The sequence below is a fragment of the Protobothrops mucrosquamatus genome, unplaced genomic scaffold, assembly GCF_001527695.2.
Source record: "Protobothrops mucrosquamatus isolate PMUCROS unplaced genomic scaffold, P.Mucros_1.0 scaffold585, whole genome shotgun sequence".
NCBI lineage: Eukaryota > Metazoa > Chordata > Lepidosauria > Squamata > Viperidae > Protobothrops > Protobothrops mucrosquamatus.
The window spans coordinates 220,111-239,581 of NW_015386885.1; the positions used below are offsets into that span (position 1 = coordinate 220,111).

Genomic DNA, 19,471 nt, shown 5'->3' on the forward strand with positions numbered 1-19,471 from the left:
TTTGATTAGGTTTGTATGATACAATTAAGCACATATACAACAATTACTGGAGCTGCTGATAGATGCTTTGGTATCTAGTTCCACTGACTCTAAACTCAGAATTGGCATGATTGGAACAGTTCCATTCAGCACAATAACCTATGGATGATAAGGAAGCATGAACAGGAGACAAAGCAAGAGTAAGTCTCACATCTTTTGATATAAGATTATATGGCAGAGGCACCCAGGCTGTTTAATGGTAAGTGCAATGATTGAGGTATTGGGCTAAAACCAGGGAAAGTTAAAATTCAAGCCCCCCTCCCCCTTGATCTCTGGCTAAACAAGATAACTGGATCTTTAGTGCTCTGTTTCATTACCCAAACTAGATAACATCATTAGGCACCATGCTCAGACAGCACATGGACCTCTCATTTCAACCCTGAGCTACAAATATTCTCCTTTATTGGTAAAACAAGAGAATTGCAATGCAGAGAAAATGAAAGGAAGTTGTTTTGAACTGCCAGAGGAGAACAGCTGCTTTTGGCAACAAGGGATTGTTTTGATGTTTGGCTTTGTTGATATAGAATGAATGCCATGGAAACAGAATTGTATGGATAAAGCAGTCAAGAGTGATTGGTGCTAATTTTCTCTTCACTAATCAGGAGCCCTTCTGGTATAATTCAATTAGTGAATCAAGTCACATTCTAACCTGAGGCTAAGCCATGAAAACATGAGTTTCTACATTTTATGTAGATACGACTGATTTTTTCCTCCACTTCAGAGACTTAAAAATTCGATTATGCTCTTTCTGTGAGAGTTAAAACTAAGACCATGACGGAATTTTTTGCATCTGGAGCCAAGTAATATCAACATTCCATCTTATAAATCATATAATTTATGCTACGACCTAAATATAAGCACCCAGAGAAACAAAACACGAATGTCTTTTTCCAGTATTTTCAGAACAAACATAGGGCCAAGGAAAAGAGTATTCTTCGTGGTTCCACGTTAAAGACTTCCAGACAGATTCAGCAAGTTGAGCCACTTAAAACTTCAAGACAGTACGAATGCTGAAAAATAAAACACAGGCTTCACTTTCCATATCCTTTTGTAAAGAAAAATGATCAAAACACAAGTATTTTTAAATTCATGCCTGTGACTGATTTCCTATTTTCAAATCCTGCTGACAGATATTATTGTTAATCTTGGAATATTGGGAGAGGCAGGCTGTGCAGTTGCACTTGTTTGTGGCAATGTTGCTAGGACAGCAGCATTTGCCATTCATAAGAAGTCAAGTGCTGTAGAAAACTCATCTAGTCAAGTAGCTGTGGGCCACAAAGAAATGGCACCCAGTGTGGGTGTAGTGTAGATTTACTGAAGCAACTCACCAAAGAATGGAGGAATCTGGAAATTCAACAACAAAAGTTGCATGCAGATCTGAGTAATCTCCTGAACGTTATTTCCTCACAGACATTTGCTTCAACCACTTACCAATTGCTTCAATATTAGAAGAAAACCAAAAACAGAAAGCCCAGCACAAGGCGAAAAACTTGCAAAGTAATTTCACAGCCTTATATCATTTGGTAGTCCCTCGTTATAAATTCTGCCAGCATGTATAGAAGTGAAACTGCCTTGGTCAACTTCTTGGATGATGAAGAGAAACAAAAGGAATATGAATTCTGACTTTCTTAGTTCTCCTAGCAGCTTCTCATCTCAATGGCCATGGTATCTTTCTGGACAACTTTGCAGTCTTGGGAATTTATTTTAATTTTACTATTAAATTTATTTGCTACCCATCTTCTGTTAAATGACTCCAGGGCAGCTTACCCAATAAAATCATTAAAATCATCAGATATAAAATGAGAAAGCAGATAAAACAAAATCATTAACACAAGATGGAGAAGGAGGGAGAAGGAAATACATGGGGGGAGGGGTGATGGATAACGTGGGACTAGCTTTTAATTAGTCAACCATCTCCAGTGTGAAGCTCCCCCATTGGGTCCCCAAGCCATCTGGCAGAACCAGGTCTTAAAGCACTTATGAAAAGTCAGGAGGTTGGGAGCCAATCTCACCTCAGGAGGGTAAGATATTCCAAAGGGCAGGAGAGGGCCTTGCTTTGCAGTGGTTCCCTTCCTATCTGGCAGGATGGTCCCAGATGGCGTTGCTTGGAAACCAGTGCTCCATAAAGAAGGAACTGGCATGTGAAGTCCTTCAAGGCGCCATTTGGTCTCCAGGGATGTTTAAATAGATGCATCAACTGTTGGGAGAGGACCCTGAAATCCAATTCTCTAGGTAACACTATCAGGCAATGGTGTAACTCCCTTGAAAGTTTGCCTAAGGATAGTAATGGGCTGAATGAAGGAAAACAAACTGAAACCGAATCCACGTAAGACAAAAATATTCATTGTGAAAGGTCATCGCTCTAGGTTTTGGGTGGAGCTATTCCTGATGAAATTACACTCTCCCATAAAGAGTGGGTATACAGTTTAGGAGTGACTCTGGATTAGATCAGCATCTACTTATAACTTCCAGGTTTGTCTTATGCTTTACATAAGGCTGTTTAGGTGTACGACCTGAATGCTTCAATTGGGACAAACTGCTACAGCCAGGTTGATGTTTGGTTTATCTCACAGAGCCCACATCATGCTAATTTTAAATCAGGTTGCCAATCTGCATCCAGATACAGTAGAAGTTATAGCTATTATTTTTAAATCTTTAAAAGTGATTTAGACCAGAGATACAGTATCTGTCATCTTCTCCAAGACTCGTGAGTTCAATCAGCTGAGTGCAGCTGGTTGAGCTGGCTGCCAGTTGGGGCTACTTTTTCCCAGGGGGGAAGGGAAGGGTTTGTGCATGTAGAATTCATTAGAAGAATGAATTAGTAGTATTAAACCTTTACAAGGCTTTGAAAAAGCACTCTTTCAAACAGCCTTTAACTTTTTCTAAAGAATTCTTAGAATTAGTATAGCTGCTCTGGGAGATGAAAATCTAACAAAAGTGCAATAAATACTTCATTCTCCTGGCAAGTCCCTTTGGTCTTTAAGGAGCTACAAAATCTAAACATTAATATTTGCTCTATGTATAGATGAAACTAAATTTATCTTTTTTATTTATATCCTGTATTTATTATTCTGATAAAACTAAAGGCAGCAAACATACCTAATATTCCTTCCTCCTCCTATTTGCCCCCCATCAACCACCCTGTGTTGTGGGTTGAGCTGAGAGAGAGTTACTGGCTCAAAATCACCCAGTTGGTTTTCATGTATAAGGTGGGACTAGAACTCACAGTCTCCTGGTTTCTAGCCTTGCACCTTAACCACATGACCAATCTGGCTTTTGGAATTCAAACTGAAGTCTGAGCTGAAACTACTTCTGTTAAAAATAGGCAATGATGGGGCAGAAATCTCACCTCTTTCCAGCACGAAGCAAGTCAAATCCTTTCCCAATATCACTGAATGGTAAAATGTGGCTGATCAGAACATCTGGTTTAAATTTTCCTTCTATGTAACTGGAGACTAATTGAGGAATTGAATCTTTCATCTTCCAGCCTATAAGAAACAAAACCAAATGTAACCTACTAGATGTTGTCTCTGCTTCCCATGAACATTTTTGCAATTTGTCAAACCTTTTTGGCAAATTGCAAAAGCGCTCATAACAAAACTTGTAACATTATTTTTTGCTGTAAAATCAAATATAGAATAAACTAAAACTGGAAGCACATGAATTGCTAAATGTTTACTCTTAACTGCTGCTTCAACTTCTGGAGGAAAGATGGCAGCTTTTCCTTAACCTGGTATCCAGATGAAGTCTGTCTCTCTCTCTCACTCAATCTCTCTCTCATAATTATATGGCCACCCATCTCACAAACCCTGACCTTGCGTGGCATATAATAAAACCATAAAATAACAATATTAAAAGAGAATGCCATTAAAAGGGGTTTCTTGAAGGATGGCAGGAAAGAGGACAATCTCACTTCGGAGGCAATGATGTTCCACAGCAAAAAAAAACAACACAACCATTTCCTGGGTCCCACCAGATGTAACTCCTTAGTAGATGGGACCTACAGTATACCGTTTCTGCTGGAAGTGATGGGAGGGGCAGATGTAATCAGGAAGAAGCAATCCCTCAAATAACCTGGCCCCTTGCCATGAAGGACTTTAAAAATCGGCATCTTGAATTGGACCTAGAAGAAAACTGGCAGCAAAAGCAGCCTGTGCCATTCTAGGGACACAGATAACTGCCCACAGCACCACAGTGTACACAGCTGAAACTTTCAAATACTTCCCATAGATGGCACCATATATAAAGAGCATCCTGCAACCTGGGAAGTGACCAAGGCATGAGTAACTGTGAACAGAGCATTTGGATGATGCCAGAATGGAGAAGGTTGATATACAACAATCATGAGGAGTTTTCCAGTGCACAAACTCTCTTTGAAGATAAAATGGGACGGAATGGGAATTTGTTAGGATTGTAACAGGAGGAGAAAGTTAATACAAGAGCCAAACTATTTAGCTACTAAGATCTGCAGAAGATACCTTTTTGAAAATGATCTGAGTTTCAGAGTTCTGTTTTCTTGTCCCAGGCTATGAAATGAACTTCTTTCTTTGTTGTTTAGAAAACTTATACAATTTCTTTTGCCAGAATTTTATAACTTCATCTGAATCTCAGTTTATACCTTTGGATTTTTAATTTTAACATTAATTCTTCTTGCTACATTGAATACTTGCCAGTCAGAAAGATGGAATATGAATCAAACTAACTGATAAATAAATACAATACAGGTATTCCTCGTCTTATGACTACAATCAAGCCCAAAATTTCTGTTGCTAAGCGAGACATTTGTTAAGTGAGTTTTGTGCCATTTTATGACTTTTCTTGCCAAAGTTGTTAAATGAATCACTGCAGTTGTTAAGTTAGTAATATGGTTAAGTGAATCTGTCTTCTCATTTAACTTTGCTTGTCAGTGGTGATCACATGACCCCGGGACACTGCAACCGTCATAAATATGAGTCAGTTGCTAAGCATCTGAATTTTATCACGTGACCACAGGGATACTGCAGAGATTCACTTAACAACTGTGGCATTAAAGGTCATATAATGGGACAAAACTCACTTAACAATTGCCTTGCTTAGCAATGGTAATTTTGAACTCAATTGTGATTATAAGTCGAGGACTACCTGTAATATAGCCACAGATCAAACGAACTAATTATCCTTGGACAAATTCTGGTTTATAAGTATGTTCACATACCCTCATTTCCAATGTAATTCCACACTACAAAAGACAAAGAAAATATCTGTTTATGAGTGTGTTCACTTATCTTCCATCTATGAACATACCTCCAATGAAACTCCCTTTTAGAGTGCGCCCTGTAATAAGCAGGATAGGATCCAAGGAGAATTTTGCACCTGAGGGGGGCAGACCAATCATCACACAGGTCCCACAGCCCATGTGACAAGAGGCTAAAGCAGCTGTCTGGTTGAAAAAAGGGAAGAAATTAAGGAAATTTTTGCCATGCAAAGAAAAAAAGGACAATGGATAGATGTTAAAAATGCTGTGTTTGACCCTGGAAATGGTAAAGTAACAGCTGATTTAGTATAAAGCAAATATATACTGAATGTTCTGCAATCTGCATACAGCCTTTATTGATGTTCATGTTTCACAGTAAGAACTGAGCTACCTACTTCCCAAAATAATTTTTACCAACAATTCTCTGAAGTTATACCTGAATCAGCTGATAGCACTCCAAAGGATCTCTCATCTTTCTGGAAAGTCGATTAGTGACTTTTTTCAGTATAGACAGTTGAGTATCCCTAAAGAGCATCCATCTATTTGCTTCTTAAGAATATCAATATAATTATAATTCTTGTTTTCATACAGTATTTGCTGTTTTTTATCTGATTGTTAAATGGTGCCCAGAGTCGCTGTTTGTGAGATGGGCAGCTATATACATTTTTTAAAGATAGATAGATAAATAAATAAAAATATATCTGGTCTTCCAACTATCTTAACTGAATCATGTGTAGGTTCTAACTACTAACACACAAGAATTCAGTCTTAAACACAGACGGCTTTCTTGGCAGCCTGCTTGGAAGTTCTGAAATAAAAGGGGATCCATTTTTGGAGAGCGTACTATGAACTCAATGTCTTGAGAAATGGTGATGGCAACCAAATGAGATTGTATAAAAGGAGAATTTACTGTGAGTTTCTGTGGTTGATAATGGACTTAAACTTGTCTCTCCCCAACCCTGACTGATGATCTTTACCACTACACTCCAGCAACTGATCCATTGTTTGATGGACTATCGTTTGTTGTCTTGATGGCCATTTACTTTCTCTGAATGCTTTGGACCCTTGCTGCCAAGAAGCAGGAAGGGAAGAGGACCTATATGCCTACATTATTTGAGACACTGTAGAACAGGGGTCTTCAAACTTGGCCCTTTTATGACTTGTGGACTTCAACTCCCAGAATTCCTCAGCCAGCAACGCTGGCTGAGGAATTCTGGGAGTTGAAGTCCACAAGTCATAAAAGGGCCAAGTTTGAAGACCCCTGCTGTAGAAAGACAGCCATGTTAGTCTAAGGAAGCCAAACATCAGAAAGATTTTAAGATTAACCAATATTTATTTTGAGCTTTCATGAGTTGCAGATTCCTTTATTAAATGCAGAAGGGCTTGACTGATGTAGGATTATAAATATAGGAATTGATGTGATAAAAATACATCTTGATAAATGATTAGGTGCTTAAAACTCTTTCCTGGATAACTTTCTCTGTATTACTACTCTGCCATCTCCTTGTCTATTCCCCTCTTCTGTGTTATATTTGTGTATTTCAAATTCAGTCAAGTCACTGATAAAAGTGAGCTGCAGCTCACGAAAGTGTAAAATAAACACTGGTTAACCTTACAAGATGCTACCAGGTTCATCCCATTTGACAGTTTCCTAAATGAACCTATTATGTTACTGGGAAACATAGAACACTGAATTTAGATGATCCTTTGGGCTGATTTTTATGAAATAACTTTTACTACAGTGACAAATATTTGACAAAAATATCAACGCAGCAAACCTGGAGAACACATACATGCAATAGAATCCAGACTTAATGGACTGCCATTTTCAAACTTTGGATACAGTGGACAAAATCTGTGCCTCAATATCTCTCCAAAACATTAGACTAAGTTCATTATATCTGAAGTAATTCAGACAATTCATTTAAATTTAGATTAACAATTTAAATCGTATTGTCACTTGCATATTGATTCTATTTATGTCACTTGCATAAGAATGGATTTATGCAAATAAATGAAAATGGTGATTATTTACACAAATGAGGTATATTCAGACTAAGATAGCTGGGAGTAGCAGATGTTCTCTCATCTCGAATGTTCTTTTAAATCAAAATTTCACTTTAGTGCTTTCATTGAATCTAGCATCAAATGGCAAATGAGCCAATCAATTTTGATTAAATACATACCAGTGTCTCCAAACATCCAACAACCTCAAAGGCATAATCTACACCATGTCCAGTCATTTCCACAATTACTTCTTGAATGGGTTTCTTGTAATCTTGAGGGTTGATACATTCCGTAGCTCCCAGTTCTTTTGCCTTTCCAAATTTGTCGCTATTAATGTCAATCCCAATGATACGAGATGCTCCAGCTGTTTTGCATCCCATGACCACAGAGAGACCAACTCCTCCCAAACCAAAAACAGCACAGGTGGATCCAGGTGTAACCTATGGAGTCATGGAGAAAGAGAGCTGAGATACATTCAAGCTGTCCTCAGCAGCATAACAAATTGGTGGAGAAGTTCTTAAATGGCACAGAATTTGAGAGCCCATCAGAACTTATAAATAGGTTTTCTCACCTGAGCTGTATTGAGGACAGCCCCATAGCCAGTAGAGAATCCACAGCCAAAAAGGCAGACTTTATCCAAAGGTGCAGTATCATCAATTTTAACTACGGTAGAGTCAGGCATGACTGTATATTGAGAGAAAGTGCTAATCCATAAGAAGTGATGAACTTGTTTCCCTTTGCAACTGAATCTACTAGTCTTGTCAGGCATCAGATTTTGTGGTTCAGAAATGCTGTTTCAAAGATAAATGGACTTGTCAGTAAAAAAAAAAAACTTTATGTGCAATGTCGTGAATCCAGAAAAATACAAAACAAAAGTTTTTAAAGGAACTTACTGGGTTTTCAGGCAACAGTTGGTGTTTGATTTTAAACATGAGTTGCATTCTCCACACTGGGGCAGACAAAGGGGAATCACTTTGTCTCCTTCAAATACAAAGGGGAAAAACATGAAACCTCCAGATCAAAAGATCATGTTTATTACCCATATTTTTATAAATCAAGATCACTACAAATAGACTTTTTCCGGTGCATTTATCACAGTTGAAATAGCCTTCTGAAGACACTCATTAAAATGCAGACCGCAATTCATTGTGAATTGAAGGGGGAAAAGCATTACTAAATCAGATATCCTAAAAGCAGTTCATTTCACCTGACCATATTTATTTCATCATTTTTCATTCACACTACATCTGGGGTCTTCAAACTTGGCCCTTTTATGACTTGTGGACTTCAACTCCCAGAAATCCTCAGCCAGGTACGCTGGCTGAGGATTTCTGGGAGTTGAAGTCCACAAGTCATAAAAGGGCCAAGTTTGAAGACCCCTGCACTACATCATGGCTTAGCATATTGGATGAACCTAGCATCTGTGGTTTTAAAGTACAAACTCAGTTTACAGTTCAGCTTTACAATCCATGGTTTATGGCAAATCCTTGTATCATCATTGCATAAGTGTTCATAGATCAAAGGTTATTTCATCAGGTGCACAGAGTACAGGTCTAAGAGAGAGCAAATCATTTTATTATACATACAGCTTCATTGGGAAGAGGAGGAATAAAATGTCGAAGGGATACTAAGAGGCACAATTGTTCTCGATGTGTCCAAATATGAAGCCACACGACAGAGAAATTCTTGCAATGAATAGCAAATTAAATTATGTAGTGTGACAAGAGCTTCCTGACCTCTGGTGTAGTCTAAGAAAAATGGTGCTATAAATACAGTCTATATTGTTGGTTCTCAACTGATGATCACAATTAGAACCAGAATTTCTGTTGTTAAGCAAGGCAGTTAAGTGAGTTACGCCCGGTTTTATGACCTTTTTTGCCACAGTTAAGTGAATCACTACAGTTGTTACATGAATTATGAGATAATTAAGAGAATCCAGCTTTCCCCATTGACTTTGCTTCTCAGAAGCCAGCTGGGAAAATTGCCAATAGTGGCCACATGACTCCAAGATGCTACAACCATCGTAAATACATATCAGTTGCCAAGCACCCAGATTTTGATCAAGTAACTATGGGGATGCCGAGAAGGTCATACGTGTAAGGACTCATCATACGTCTTTTTTCAGTGCCCAAAGAAGAGTGGTCACTAAACAAATGGTTTTAAGTCAAGGAGTACCTGTAATAAAACAAATCATGCTTTGTAATATCTGAGCTCAGTTCTGTACAATGCAGACTATGTAATAGCGTATAGCAATTATGCTGGATATCCATTGTACTTTGAAGACATTAAAATGCACATGAAAAAGCCATAAGGGTTCTTCTCTGTACCTGGTTTCACACATGTCACTCCTGGCCCAATACTCTCTACTATTCCAGCTCCTTCATGACCAGGAATTACAGGATACTCTACTTTGGGGAAAGAACCTTCTAGAACATGGTAATCTGTCCCACATATTCCGGTGGCTATTATCTATAACAGAGAACAAAGAGTTATGCCCAACCATAGCAGAGGTTATGTGGGTAGTTACTAGGGGCTTCCAATGATCTATGCATAATAATCTTGTATGAATGTGGACAAGCCTATGGAATCTCAACAGTGGAGGAAAACACAATGTAAAAATGTTATTACTCTGATGCCATATAGACCATGGGGCAGAATGCTGTTTATCTTTTCCAGTGGAATGCATGCTATTAACTCTACCCGTCCATCTTGACCATCCTCCTAAAGACAGAAAAAAGATGAATAATATTTATTCTATGTTTTGAACTTCTAAGTATAATTATTGGTAAGTGTGCAATTATTTTGGAAACAGGGCAAGATATTTTTCAGCAGTGACTTAAGTAAGTCATGTTGCATGTAAGCTGTTAAACACTTGTTTTGCCTATTGTAATTTCTGTGCGAGAGAAAAATTGTCAACTCCAATTTGTCTCTCCCTGATATCAAAGCAGTGTTCATCAATGGCACTGGAAACTCGATAGCTCTTCCTGCGCCATTTTGGATTTCTGATTCAAACTGTCATATTGCAAGAGGTACAGATGTAGAATTTTCTTATGTTTGTGAAGGCTTCCTGCTTAATCGGATCGAAGTGTTCCAATTCACATTTCTTCAAATTATCCTGCACAATTTATCTTTTGTGTATTCCTTGATTTATCCTTCCTTCCTAGCTGCCCTGGGAAATGCTGCTCTAATTTATCAGCAGCATAGAACTATAAAGTCTTCTTTGTAGAGCAGTTATGTAAAATATAATATTTAGTTTTGCATTTCATATGAAGTATGAAAGATCAGTATCCCATGATTTTATGCTAAATGAAGCACTGAAGTAAGATAATTTCAAAATGAAGACACATGGTTTCTTGGACTAGGAAGTGTTCATGCCCCAATCACTTCAGTATTCAGGAAAATGGGATTGGGGGGGGGGGGTTTATGCCAAAACTAATAGAGGAAACTCAAACCCAGGATGAGTGTCTGCATCCCCACTATTTTCATTTAGACCTATGCAGCAGAGCTGAGCACTGCACTGGATTTGAAGGTGAAAAGGGTGCTTTGAACACATGGGAGCCCAAATATCTACAACTCTTTAAATTAGCTGTATCACTCTTGGGATCAGAAAAGACCCTCCATCTGCAAAACTTTAGGGATCCATTTTGCACCTTTAAGGCTCTTCTTATCCCAGTAATGATATAGTGGTTGAGTTGATGGACTAGGAATTGGGAGATCCTAGTTTTATTTTACTCTCAGACCCAGAAGCTCCCTGGATAACCAAACCAATCACAGTTTCTCTATCTCTTTGCTCAACCTACTTCACAGGGTTGTTGTTTTGGGAAAAGTAGAGAGAAGTACCGTGTATACTTCTATGAGCTCCCAACAAAAATTGAACATTTCCACATAACCAGAAATTATAAATGATAATTTATAAAACAAGGCTGCATTCAGAGGACACATTTAGTAAACCCAAACAGAACATACCATGGTCTGTGAATGAAACACAATTCTCATTTACTTTTCTCTTCGCCTTTCAAAGGTTGCCAATGTATAGGTATTTATTTAGAAATCTGCTTTGCAAATGCTTGAAAAATAAATTAATGGAAGTGACACGTTGTAGTTTTCCTTTAAGAACAAAACAGTGCTTTCCAAAATAGAGGACCAGGGAAAATTATTCAGAAAAATTGATCTACCTTAACACGAACTTCATGAGACCTTGGTGGAGCCACTTCTACCTCTTCAATAGAAAGCGGTTTGCCGACTTCCCAAGCCACAGCTGCTCTACATTTGATAACCTAGAAAAGCCAAACCAAAAACAAAATACATTTAGTCTAATCCTATGCAAAGCACAAAGTAGATCAAACCAGGTAGAACTTTCTCACTAGTATAACATCTACGCCTAAAATCCTTCTCAATGTAGCAGCTCAAGGTGGGGTCATAGAGAAAGCGTCCTACGCCATTCCAGTGGGAGTAATCAGCTCCCTTGAGATATAGCACCAGAGGCCCCCACAGGAGGGTTCCACTGACAAACGTAATGTCCCATAGTTGCACCATAAGCTTTACTCCCTTTGGACATGCATCATGAGGATGTACACATGTACAAAAGGAACAGAACTTGCATTGAAAGCATGTAATGCTGCTCTAATCATTTTAATGAAAGCTTCCATTCTGTGGACACTTCTGTATAACACACTTTTTGCAATAAAGGAGCACAAGAGGGCATATGTGGAGTGAGGGATTTCTTTGCCATATAGGAAAACTGGAAATTAACAGTGATGTTATCCACTGTACATCTGAGAGTGGTAATCTTTCTCATTCCTACAGCACCCTCTGACTAGAAGGGCTGAAACCTGTCAGTGCTTTTCTACTTTTTGAAACAGACAATATATGAAAACTGTAAGTGCTAGCTGGAAACAAACTGGGCATACATATTTTTAAAAGTGTGTGTGTGTACATGTGTGTATATACATGTATATATCAATTTGCCCACCCCCTCTTGACAGGCTCACTGGGGGAAACATCAGAAATTCCATATACTCTGTGGCATAACATGAATTTGCCTTCCCAAAATGTTAATTCTGGCTTCCAGCCACCAAACAAATGTTCATTTTTCATTTACTTTGAAACTTGAACTTGGACAAAGTAGTAAATGAAATGTGATCTACAACTGAGCTATGACCCCAAGTCTAGTGGTGCAACAGGGCGCCCTTTCCTCTTTGGGCAATTATATATTAACAGGATTATCTTAACAAATCACTTTATTCCTGAGGTTTTAATCCCCAGTCAGTGCAATCAGTGACTTATAATATAGTCTAATACATTTTCCAGAAATCATGTTCACACTAAGTAATGTATTATATCTTTCTGTATTGTACAATTATATGTACTAAATAAGGAATAAGTAGGTTGAGCAAAGAGAAAGAGAAACTGTGATTGGTTTGGTTATCCAGGGAGCTTCTGGGTCTGAGAGTAAAATAAAACTAGGATCTCCCAATTCCTAGTCCATCAACTCAACCACTATATCATTACTGGGATAAGAAGAGCCTTAAAGGTGCAAAATGGATCCCTAAAGTGTTGCAGATGGAGGGTCTTTTCTGATCCCAAGAGTGATACAGCTAATTTAAAGAGTTGTAGATATTTGGGCTCCCATGTGTTCAAAGCACCCTTTTCACCTTCAAATCCAGTGCAGTGCTCAGCTCTGCTGCATAGGTCTAAATGAAAATAGTGGGGATGCAGACACTCATCCTGGGTTTGAGTTTCCTCTATTAGTTTTGGCATAANCCCCCCCCCCCATCCCATTTTCCTGAATACTGAAGTGATTGGGGCAAGAACACTTCCTAGTCCAAGGAACCATGTGACTTCATTTTGAAATTATCTTACTTCAGTGCTTCATTTAGCATAAAATCATGGGATACTGATCTTTCATACTTCATATGAAATGCAATACTAAATATTATATTTTACATAACTGCTCTACAAAGAAGACTTTATAGTTCTATGCTGCTGATAAATTAGAGCAGCATTTCCCAGGGCAGCTAGGAAGGAAGGATATATCAAGGAATACACAAAAGATAAATTGTGCAGGATAATTTGAAGAAATGTGAATTGGAACACTTCGATCCGATTAAGCAGGAAGCCTTCACAAACATAAGAAAATTCTACATCTGTACCTCTTGCAATATGACAGTTTGAATCAGAAATCCAAAATGGCACGGGAAGAGCTATCGAGTTTCCAATGCCATTGATGAACACTGCTCTGAGGTTTTCTTGGCAAGATTTCATAAATGGTTTGCCATTGCCTGCTTCCAAGGGCTAGGAGAGGGTGACTGGCTCAAGATCACCCAGTTGGCTTTGTTCCTAATGCGGGATTAGAACCCACAGTTTCCCAGTGCTAGCCTGACACCTTAAACCCTACATCAATCTGGCTCTCAACTGTAAACATATTTAAATAGAAATCGATCCAACTGAACATATTGTTTGGATTCATGGACCATAGTGAACAACAAAGAAGTCTACCACATTTTAGTCCAGCGTATTTTGAGAATGCCGCCCATCTGTGTTGCATTAGGCTTACTAAATGAAGCATAGTGCAATAACTATGGCTAAAGTCTTGCAAGCAAAGCCGTTAGAATCTATTTATTTACTCAGAATGTATCAGTTTAAGGGCAAATTGTGATTCAACAAGCAAGCAAAATTGCTCATTGACAATGCATTGTGCCAATGAGTGGTAATACTGTCTGGGGGTGATTGTAGTCCAGTGTAGCCCAATATACATTTGAATACAATTAAACAACAATTGGATCTCTAACTATAATTCTTGCACATTGCTCCATTAAATCTTTCTGTTGCCATTATTTCACAAAAAGTATGCAAGAGGGAATGCGGTCTAAAACTTTGCATTAAGTCCTCGTTTTGCTTAACTCTGGTTTTACTTATAAGGTATACGTTTCTCTATTAGATCTACACATTTACATATCATTTACATATCTTAATAGCTAGGCTCGCACCAAAGATTATCCACAAATTAGCAAACGCATTTCCAGCTTAGATTAGTTTACTGCTTCCCTGAAAACAATAAACCGTTTCTTACTTTCCCAGAAGTGTCCATGTCTGCAAACTAGCTACCGTACTGCACGAAGATCTTTCCACTCGCTTTCGGAAAACCCTGGCCTATCGCTTTGGAAAATTGGGGGGAGAAAATAAAAGCGACTACAGTACACCAATATCGCCAACACAGCGATACGCCCTTCGTTCCCGCATCCAGATTCCTTTAGGGCCAAAGAGCGGTCAAAAGGAAACCCTTTTTTTTTTACTTTAGAACTCTTCGCTTGCCGTAGACACGCCGCGGAGGACTCTGGGGAATGAAGTCAAATCTGCCTACAATATTGCCTACACGACTTATAGAAGCGCTAGCTAGCTTCTTATCAAGGCATCCGCATGTGATAATATGCTGTAATCGTCGCAAGAAATCCTTTATCGGGCAGTTTGAATAAAAGGACTACATAAATTCGTTTCCATATATACATTCCCTTTTTTGTAAGCAAAACAGTTTGAATAAAAGGACATTATTTGTTTTACCAGAATCTGGGGAAGAAGGCAACTCTGAAAACTTATGTAATAGGATTTTTTTTGTGTGCTTTGTTGTTATGGGTGATTTGGAGAAAAGCAGAAGCACTTTCGTCCTTAAATCACTTTGAAAGTAGTTTTTCCTGTTGGATTGGGGCCAGCAACCAAAGGTCTCTGGAGATTTGCATCTCTTTCTCAACCCAATCTGTACTTGCTGTGGAGAAAAACAGGAAGAGGGACTTTTGTGTGTGCTGCTATACTTTGTGCTGCTGGAGAAAAAGCAGCGTATTAAACTAATAGGTAATAACAGTATGATGCTTTTTCCTGAGGAATTGGGACTATCTTCAATTCTTCAGTAATATCTATTCCAACCGGCAGCTGGTTACTACCGCTTATATTATTGAATTTATATCCTGCATTTAAACTAACACTTGAGTTGGGTTAAAGCAGGGGTCTTCAAACTTGGCCCTTTTATGACTTGTGGACTTCAACTCCCAGAATTCCTCAGCCAGGCATGCTGGCTGAAGAATTCTGGGAGCTGAAGTCCACAAGTCATAAAAGGGCCAAGTTTGAAGATCCCTAGGTTAAAGGTATAACCAACTGGACTAATCCCTGCAATTTTCTTGGCAAAGAAAGGATTTGCCATTGTTTCCTTCCTAGGGGTGAGAGAGAATGACTGTCCTTCACCAGCTGATTTTAAGACTAAAATGAGACTAGAATTCATGTGCCCTAACCACTATACCAAACTGGCTCTCTTTATATAACAGTTACAAAATCAACATAAAACTATGACATTGGGTGTTATGCAAGCTTAGTCTTGTACAGTGAAGCTCAGTGTAATGGCACATCGTCCAGTTACACTGAATTCACACTGCATTTGAAGATACTAGAATACATGTGATAAAAGCCAGAGGGGAACTTCTCTGACCTGGTTTTACATATGTCAATCCTGGTCCAATGTTCTCTACCAGTCTGGATTGGCATTGTAGGATATTTTATTTTGGGAAAGAACTTACTAGAATGTAGTAATCCATCCCACATATTCCTGTGGCTATGATCTATACTGGAGAATGACCTCACCCGTAGAGGAATTTATGTGGGTACTTATTAAGAGCTTCTTTTTTTGTCATAAATTGTTATTGTTGAAGTAATTGAGAAGTTTTGCCTGAAAGAAACATCTACATTTTTCAAATTTCTATACGGTCTGCTTTACTTACTCAAAGAAAACTGTTCATGTTCTGAAAAGAAATGTTTGAATTATAACATTTATACTATAATTTTCTAGTTAACATGGGTGATTGTAGCTAAATACTCAAAAGAAATAAACAAGTATGCCAGTTTATAATATACATCACTTTTTATAAAAAGCAAATATTATATTCCAAATTATTCTAAATTCAACTTAGTAGCTGCTTAAAAATGCAACAGCACAAATATTCCTGGTAAATCAAACTGTTGTTTTTTTATGTTTGCTGCCAGAAGTTGGTCAGGGCTTCAAAAGAAGATTGAATGAGTTCCCAATGGTAGGTTTACCCATTACTGAAAAGGGTTTCTGGTAGGCCCTGCTGCATCTGGGTGGTGGTGGGGGGCTGGTGGGAGGGGCCCAAGCTATCTATCCAAACCTTTCTGAACTTTCCACACAATAGTTAGGAGCTACCTCAGTAATGTTGCCACCAGTCATTTTTTCCTAGGTAAATCCCACTCTGCTATGGTTTACCAAAAAGGAAACAGGTGGCAATCCTCCACATGCCACTGAATTTAGGGAAGCATGCTAAAGGTTTTCCCTAGAATGAAGGTTACTGATTCACTAAGATTTCAATTTTTTATTATGATATCAAGGTTCAAAAAAAGGAGAAAAGACAGAATATGATAAAGGGGGAAAAAAAACCCAGATGATTTTAGTTGCTACTATTTCATGCAATAATCTCTTCCTTCCAACACAGAAGCTATGCAATTGAGATCATGATCCATGAAATAAATTTTAATCTGCTTTCACTAGTTTCTATATTGCTCATAATTCCTGGATCTCTAGCTTAGATCATTATGGGTTAGGATGTCTTCTCTGACATGGGTTTCAACCAGTTCGGGTCTGAGAAAAGGGATCCTGGCCAAAATGCCAAGGAACCAAGAACCACAGAATTAATAAAGCTTTATACATTTTCTCTAAAGCAGAAGACGGGATAAGGTGGGATATATAAGAAATATCATCTAATAAACATTTCAATAATAATCTAACAATTATTATATTGGTCACTCTAGCTGTCCCTATTCCAATGCGTTGGCTAACGAATGCTTCAGGAGTTATCCAATACACATATTATTTGCTCCAGGCCAGGGCTTTTCAACCTTTTCACCCATTGTACCACTTTTAGGATATGGCAACATCCGAATACCACCAGTCACCTAGCAAGGTGTCAAAACCTTGATGAACAAAAAAAAAAGAAAAAAGTGATAAAGTACAGATAGTCCTCCACTTACAACAGTTCACTTAGTGACTGTTCGAAGTTACAATGGCAATGAAAAAGTGCCCCCCCAAGTTACAGCCGAGAAAGACACCTGCCTGCCCCCTCTGGCCACACTCTTCCTCCTGTCCGAGGTTTTCATTGTTGTGAGCATTTCTGTTGAGGATTGGCAGCAGGGGTGGGGTGGGGGGTTGTTTGGTTTTTATTCCCCCCCCCCCGTCTGCTGGTGGTTGCAGCAGGTTTTGATCACTTCACATGACCCTGGAACACTGTGACCGTCATAAATATGAATCAGTTGCCAAGCATCTGAATGTAAATCACATTCCAGCTGATCGGCGCTTCTTCTGGGCTCAGCAGAAGTGCCAGGATCAGTGCTGCTTTCCAGCTGATTGGTGCTTCTTCAGGGCTCAGCAGAAGCACCAGGATCAGTGCCGAGCTCCAGCTGGAGCCTGGTGCTGATCCTGGCGCTTCCACTGAGCCCTGACAGCCCTGCAGTTCCCGCCATCTCTCGCTCAGGCTTGTGTGGTGCTGCCACCGGTTCAGCTCATTCCCCTCCCCCACTACCACTTTTCTAGGATGGTCGCATACCACCTGCAAGGTGCCAAGGTACCATAGGTGGTACCCGTACCACTGGTTGAAAAGCCTTGCTCCAGGCCATCCCTATTCTTAGCTTCTAGCTTAGCTTGCAAGATGCCTAAGTCTTTTGTTACTTTTATCAGCTTTTTGACCACACAGAATTGTTGTGCATATTCCCTGTGAATAAGCATTCTTTGTTCTTGCCAGACAAACTCCCCAATTACAGGCTTCCTGGTCTCCTTTCAAGTGTATGCCATAATCTTGCTTTGTTTTGACAGACAGCCCATCAATGTGAGAGGAAGAAAGATAAAGAAATGAAAGCAAAATGGAGCCCGACCCTTTGACTTCTGTACTTGTATTTGTTGGTTCCTCTGAATTTGATTTTCAGAGTGTTCTGATATCTTTGCCAATGTACCTTGATCGATAGATCCAGATATCTCTTTGATTCTTTCAGTGCCTGAACTTCTGAGATGGGATTTTTCTTTGAATAGCTACTATAAGCTATGGTAGTGAAAATAAGTGTTTTGAAGCGTGATACTATGTCAATAGATAATGCCTTCATTCCTTGTTTGTGGGTTTTCTGAAGGCACCCTTATAACTATTGAAAAATAAAATAAACAAGTAATCTGATCCAAAAGGTTTATTATTTTACAATATCATTATATGGGAATGCTCAAGATTATTAACCTTATAGTACCTCAAATCCATCAGTGATAGCAAATAATCTAGACTATGTTCTACTAAATTGGTCCATCTATAAGTGAAGTCTCTTCCAAACACTCTTGAGTGATAAAGAGTACCAAACAATTGCAAAAGAATTATGAGTGATAAAGTATTTCTCTTGAGCTTTTCATCCACCCTTCTATATTAAAGGAGAAAGAGAAAGATGAGAACCAGCTATTGATGGTAGTGATCTTTTAAGTGTATGTAAATAATCAATCTACCTGTAAAGGAATCACCAACATTGGCTTTTCTTCCAATCTTGTCTTTCCATCTTGGCATGAATTGGGTTACAAATTGGCATTACTTGGGAGGCAATTCAATAATACCAATTTATTTATTTTTTTATCCCACCTTTATTATTTTATAAATAACTCAAGCCAGTGAATGTACTTAATACCCCTTTCTCTTCCTATTGTACCCACAACAACAACACTATTATGTGAGCGGGGCTGAGAGAGAGTGACTGACCCAAAGTCACCCAGCTGACTTTTCATGCCGAAGGTGGGACTAGAATTCACAGTAGCCTTGTTTCTAGCTTGGTGCCTTAACTTCTAGACCAAACTGGCTCTCTTTATTTTATTTACTTATACTTGAAAAAAATATTCTAATCCACAACATTAAAAATGACAAAAGAACCTGCCACAAGCTATTAATATTTGTACCAAATAAAAAGCTGTGTATCATTTTCCATCTTGAATTTGTAAAAATATAAATTCCATCCTGCTGCTTAAAAAAGTGTGTGTGTGGGGGGGGGAAGCACAGAAATGGTGATAAAATAAATCTATGTTTCTAGAACTGGCAGTAGGTAAACTTGTTGCAGATCATTACTGCTGTTGGATTATTTAGCTTTTGGTATATTTAATATATTTGTTTGCTTAGTTAT

The 19,471-nt window shown here is 38.6% G+C and overlaps 1 protein-coding gene across 1 annotated transcript; it reads right to left on the reverse strand.

Moving 5' to 3' along the window:
- Positions 1-449: 449 nt before the first annotated feature.
- Positions 450-14,538, reverse strand: LOC107288762 (alcohol dehydrogenase 1). Its single transcript, XM_015817409.1, has 9 exons — positions 14,352-14,538; positions 11,455-11,556; positions 9,607-9,748; positions 8,173-8,260; positions 7,851-8,070; positions 7,459-7,719; positions 5,323-5,458; positions 3,389-3,527; positions 450-1,049 (listed from the first exon to the last, which is right to left on the reverse strand). The coding sequence occupies exons 1-9, from the start codon at positions 14,367-14,369 to the stop codon at positions 1,025-1,027; spliced, it is 1,131 nt and encodes a 376-aa protein (XP_015672895.1). The 5' UTR covers positions 14,370-14,538; the 3' UTR covers positions 450-1,024.
- Positions 14,539-19,471: the final 4,933 nt, after the last annotated feature.